Here is a 6644-nt window from a genome sequence, read left to right as displayed (position 1 = left end):
CCTGGACTTAACTAGCAGAAGATAGAACGACTCAACCATAATCCTAGACTTAACTAGCAGAAGATAGAACGACTCAACCATAATCCTAGACTTAACTAGCAGAAGATAGAACGACTCAACCATACTGTAATCCTAGACTCAACTAGCAGAAGATAGAACGACTCAACCATACTGTAATCCTAGACTCAACTAGCAGAAGATAGAACAACTCAACCATACTGTAATCCTAGACTCAACTAGCAGAAGATAGAACAACTCAACCATACTGTAATCCTGGACTTAACTAGCAGAAGATAGAATGACGAGTTCACTTTAGATGCACGCAGTGATGCAATATTGTGACATTCTATATGTGACATTGTACAGATAATCACCATAGGGCCGATGGTGCATTAGATTTGGAAAACAAAACAAATACACATTTCAACAGATTACTGAGAGAATTGATTAGCATCAAATCACAAAAGGAGAGAGAGAGAGAGAGAGAGAGAGAGACAACGAGAGAGAGAGAGAGAGAGAGAGAGAGAGAGAGGAGAAGAGAGAGAGAGAGAGAGAGAGAGAGAGAGAAAGAGAGAGAGAGCGGGAGAGAGAGAGAGAGAGAGAGAGAGAGAGAGAATTGATGGTTGATCGCATGCGTAGCTTGTCACAGTTTGAACACCACCTCCTTGGTCTGTTGCCATTTCTCCATGCTATTTTTTAAATCTGCTCGTAATTGATTTTTTTTACACTTCTATTTATTAATAAAGCCTGTTCATGGGGGTCCTCAGCTCGGGGTAGTTATTTGGACCCCAGCAGGAGTCTAATGTCTTTAAACGAGCCGAATGAGCAGGAGCTGCTTGCAAAACGTATTGATTGGAGAATCGATAGCTGTTTCTTTTCTGGCAGGCAGGCAGGCAGCCCTGATGCATAGACGAGATTAGGTGAGGTGTCAGAAGGTGTTATTCATCTTTAAAACCCAACCACCAACTTCCAAAATTTACAATACCATCCTTTCCAAACAGGTCCCTCCCATTACAAAATACTGAAACTATGATTAAATAGAAGCACAATAGCAGCACCACAAACTTCTCATGCATTGTATTCCAAGGGCTTCTGAGTGTCACCTGACTCTTGCCCTCTGGTATGGGAACACCCCCGTGTGACGTTGCCAGCTGATGTCAATCAGGTTATTCCTATCGAAATAAATGGTCATGACTTGTAGCCTAGTAAACAAGCGCCACCCGCTCCAATCTCACTCTGGTTTATCAGGCTACATGACTTGTGCACTACAGCAATAGTGGAGGAGGGGATGAAGATTGAATATTGAGATGACTGTCTTCTGCACAAAGGACCAGGCTGAATCAGGCTGCACACAAATGTGGTTGAAAACTGTTTCGTGCATTTTCTATTGAACTACAGTATAATTAGAATCACCCTTTTCTGGACACACTGTGTCACAGCATTGAACATCTGAAAAGATGTGACTGAACAACAAAAATACAAATAACAACTAAATTGACAGATAATTCCTCAAGATACAGTATATCTCTTCCCTGTACTTTTTACGCATCTAATCAGGGCCGCTGACAGCTTTGCCCGAGACAAAGTCAAATGAAAGCCCCCCCGCCAACACAGGTGCAACTAATGTGCTTCACAAAGTTAACAAATGTAAATGAAAGGAAACAGGGAAGAGAGAAGGAAATAAATTAGAGTCAAATAACATTTAAAACATTAAGATAAAACACAAGGTAAAAATAATAATTAAAAAAAAAAAATAATAATAATAATAAAATATTAAAAAAAATAAACATAATAATAATAATAATAAAAAAGAATGATATGTAATTTAAGCTAGGGGAAAGCATCTGAGAACAGCTTTGCCTTGAGTCTAGATTTAAAGCTATGAATAGTGGGTGCATTTTTTAAGTCATCTGGAAGCTGGTTCCAAAGCTTTGAAGCATAGAAGCTAAAGGCTGCCTCTCCACACTTTGTTTTGTTTTGTCTTTCAAAACCAAGTTTTTGTGTCAATGAACGTATCAGTGCCAGCAGCATGGTTAGTCATTGTGTCATAGTGTATGGACAAGCTAGTCAAGCTAATCGATTTGTCATGTTGTCAATTGACTAGTACACTCTTGAGGATCTTTTCTGAAGCGAAATGTTGTTTAGATTGGATGGGAAATGTTGTAAATTCGACTTTATATTGCATTGATCAGATAAGACTGTCCTAGATATACATTTAGACTATGACCTATTTATTGACAGGTTTTCTCATTGAAAAATAGGAAAATGCACCCTCTACCATCCGTTTTTACTTGTCCTGCAGGCCCATGTGAAAAAAATCTAGAACTGTAAAGCAAAATAAATTTGAAACAATACACTGATACTGTATGAAATTCTAGGGACATAGCCTATTGTAATTTTCTGTGGACCGTAATTATAAAAGACACATGAGGCATAAAGTAATATAATGCAGTACAGTGCCTGTACTAGCGCGTAAGAAATGGACGAATGACAGACGAGCAGGAAATACAGAGCAGGTGTTAATTTAGACCTGTCAAATTTCATTACGCTTCTCCCGAACTTTCGTTTCGTAAACAGAACGACATTACGCACACGCATCTCGGAACATCGGAGTAATATTAGATGCGGTGACACACGCAACCCAGTAGCAGCGCACTTCCTGGCAGCGGGCCATAATGTCTGCATATTCAGATATACGGGTTTGAAAAAGTGGAGAGGCCTCCTAGAGGCGGCAACCATGAACGTTTGCTTTTGCAACGTGAGACTTACCACATATATGCGCTGAATACAAATTTCTACCTACCTTTATACCTGACTTACCTGATGCACAGTGCCATGGACACACACACACACACACAGACACACCCACAGACACACCCACACACCCACACACACACCACACACACACACACACACACACACACACACACACACACAACACACACACACACAGTCCAACTGCCCCCCCCCCCCCTCCCCCCCCACACACACATTAAAAACATTTTAAAATCACCACACACACACACTCAGTCTGCCTACCCCATCCAACCCACACACATTCACACATGACTACCTACCTGGTTGTCCTTTAGGAACTCCTTCATCTAACTTCTGCACCACCCATGACTGTGATTGGCCTTCATTTCAACGGGCAAACTATTCCACAAGTGCATTCCTTTAATTAGGACTGAGGACGGACCAAAGGATGCTTTAGGATATCCTGCAATTCCTTTAATTAGGACTGAGGACGGACCAAAGGATGCTTTAGGATATCCTGCAATTCCTTTAATTAGGACTGAGGACGGACCAAAGGATGCTTTAGGATATCCTGCAATTCCTTTAATTAGGACTGAGGACGGACCAAAGGATGCTTTAGGATATCCTGCAATTCCTTTAATTAGGACTGAGGACTGACCAAAGGATGCTTTAGGATATCCTGCAATTCCTTTAATTAGGACTGAGGACTGACCAAAGGATGCTTTAGGATATCCTGCAATTCCTTTAATTAGGACTGAGGACGGACCAAAGGATGCTTTAGGATATCCTGCAATTGCCTGCTATAGCCCCCCTGTTGGGCCTCCCACCTGCCTGCAATTGCTGCAATTTGACAATTATATATCAAATTAATATTTGACATAGCTATATAGTTGTCAAAGCTCATCATGTTCAGGTCCCATTAAACATCACAGTGATGGGCTCTAATTGGTCTTTTATAAAAAAAATTGTGCGCTGTTGTACAGTCTCTCCAGTGGTCTTATCACTGAGAGACCTGCCTGTGACCATGCAGTTATGCAGTAGCCAACATGAGAGAGAATCATTGAATGCAGGTAAATGTTGGCTGCTTCAAATTATAAGCAATTAAGCAATTAAGTTTTGATACAGCCATATTCAGTAACACTTCCATCCATTTCAGTGGTAATCTGCATCATACATTATTTCCAAATGGACTTTTGAGGGTTGCCTTCATCCAATTGCTGCCAATTGTGGTGTTTATTTAGCCAATACATAAAGTATACCTTTCAGCTTTTTCAGATGTCTAATAACATGCAATGATGAAGCTCTAAGACTTCAAAGGCCATATGCAAATACAGTATGCTCATTATCATAAATAAAATAATATTCAAATTCCATGACAGTCATACAGTATTTGTGTTGTCCAAATATTTGGCATTATCAAAAAATAGATGCTTTCCCTGACATACTTTGCTTAGATCGCCCACATCACAATAGATGATCAAAAGTGTAATTTTCTGCTGATTCTTGCCCCGCCCAGGAAAGGTAAAACATGAAACTGAATGTTAAGATTGACTAAAGTAACATGGGACAAACCTATAGATACTTTTGATGAACAAAGTTATCGATTTGTTTTTAAATTTCACTTTATCTTCATAGTTTTTTGGATTATGTGCCTAATTTGCATATTCCCAAATATAAGACCTCATTTGGATATGTAAAAATAAAATTTCAGAAAACTTGTGCTACAAAAACTGTTTGTCTTAATGCAAGTAAAAAAAATATTAAAGTTTTATGGTGATATGTAAAAGTTTAACATTTTAGCCTATCTACCATTATGTGCCTCGCAAGGTCTTAAAAGTAACTTAAAGAAGAGAATATTCACAAGTTCAAAAAAGCATCACAAGTAGGACTTGTTTAAAACTCTAGGTAGATATTTTGGAGAATGTTTATTTTAAACACATTTAATGTTTATTTTAAACACATTTCTTTTGATATACAGTACATGGAAGCAAAGTTTAAAAAACTAATATTTCAGTGGAGATAAAAAAAACAAAAACAGGTAGGCTATGGGTTAACAAGAACAATTGAAGGAAAACATATTCTTCAAAAAAATTTTTTTACAAAAGATGACTTACACAATAGCAAATTGTTGAGTTTTTGTTTTTGCTTTGTTCTTTAATTATAAAAAAATACAGTATGTATAAAATTAAAATATACATTTAGAAATATTTTTTGCATAAGGATCAATGAGGGGTGTCGATAATCACAAAAGAGCATAGCAACACATAACATGGCACACAGTAAAAATAATAAAAGATGGGTTTTGATAATGAACTAAAATGAACTAAAGTACTATGAGATGAACATCAGAGATGCTTTTGCTACAACTGCTTGGGCTACCAGAATGAGGCTGCTGGGGAGGTACAGGATTCTATGCTGGTGTCCCCTAACGAGGAATCCCGCCCTGTTGAGAAGAACCCTTCTGCATCGTCAGCAGGTGCCTCAAGTTCACTAGCGTTGCGCCCCTCAACCTGTACGCTTCAAAGGGTGGTTAGCCTTCGTCTGCAGCAGTTTTATTCTGGAGGTGAGCAGAGTCATTTCAACTCTACAGCATCTTGATATTTGCACCATATTGAATAGAACTCTGACATTTTTACAAAAGAGTCAAATTAACTCCAGTTCCTCCCTCTGCTAGATAAGCCAAACTTGGAAATGGTACATTTATATAGCCAGCTCAACTGAGCAAGATCTAAAAGTGAGGAAGGCACTGACATGGAGGGCCCTAAACGGTATGGCCAGTGTATGGAACTCCTATCTCCCTCGTCAAATCAAACTTCTACGTGACAGTAGAGTTCTATTAGAATGATGCTTTTTTTCCCATCTCTTCCTATTTCCTCCTTCTCCTGTTTTCAACGTTCAGAGAGTAGGATTCTATCTAATGTTCACATGCCATCATTGACAACTCCCCAACAAAAGAAAACACCCTCACACAATTCTTTTGCACTTTTGAAGTACAAACTCAACTGAATGAACTCAATGAATACGGGGCTCCAGAGTTTTCAGAGGAGGTGAACAATGTGGTGGATTTGTAATGAAGACATGAAATAAAAGTTAGTAGTATTAGTTAATAGTTAGTAGTTTGTGGGTCCTCACGTCCTACTGCCCTTGTTTCAATTTTTTTTTCTTTCAACCTCATAACAAATTGAGGGTTTTTTTATTTTTATTTCCTTAAGTCTGCATGTGGTTTAAAATGGATACAACATATATACATTTAAAAAGAACATTTAGAAATACATTTGCATAGGTCACTCACTCCACACTTGGAAGTTCACTTGTTAGATCAAATACCTGAAAAATGAATTGTAAATGAAGCATACAGTCGGTCCCCCTACAATGCACACCCTTTACCGAGGTAATGCCACGACCTCCACCTCGGTACGTACCGGGCCTAGCTGCAGTGTACCCAAACAACCGCCGGGTGGCACTTGGGAGCGCTTGCTGTACGCTTTACCACGTGGTAGTCTTCTCTCTCTCTCTCTCTCTCTCTCTCTCTCTCTCTCTCTCTCTCTCTCTCTCTCTCTCTCTCTCTCTCTCACACACACACACACTTTCTCTTGCAAACACACAATACACATTCAAGCGCAAATGGGTAGGCAACATTTATTACCATATGGAATATTTTAGACGATGTTGACGGCATATTAATTATGCTCATATTCACCAGCACGCACCGATTCAGCGGATAACAACATACCTATAAATTGTGTGAGAACACCTCCAGGAAGTAGGAAGAGTCATAAAAAGAATAGCCTAAATAATGTAATGAATTTTTATTTTATTTTTTTTAAATGATGATCGGATGAATTGCCATTAATCTGCAAGCTCTGACAAAATGTAAACTGAGTGTA

At 38.8% G+C, this 6644-nt stretch overlaps 1 protein-coding gene across 1 annotated transcript in view; it reads left to right on the top strand.

Annotated features, from left to right (window-relative positions):
* The first annotated feature begins 5140 nt into the window (after positions 1–5140).
* The window catches only part of LOC134467118 (uncharacterized), a 13519-nt gene continuing 12015 nt past the window's right edge, over positions 5141–6644 (top strand). Inside the window, exon 1 of the mRNA XM_063221039.1 lies at positions 5141–5157. Coding sequence (XP_063077109.1) covers positions 5141–5157 — 17 coding nt within the window. The remainder of the gene's footprint in view (positions 5158–6644) is intronic.

This window comes from Engraulis encrasicolus, chromosome 17 (genome assembly GCF_034702125.1).
Source record: "Engraulis encrasicolus isolate BLACKSEA-1 chromosome 17, IST_EnEncr_1.0, whole genome shotgun sequence".
NCBI classification, from domain to species: Eukaryota; Metazoa; Chordata; class Actinopteri; order Clupeiformes; family Engraulidae; genus Engraulis; species Engraulis encrasicolus.
Note: the sequence above shows the minus strand (reverse complement) of the source record. Positions and strands in the feature narration are given on the sequence as shown.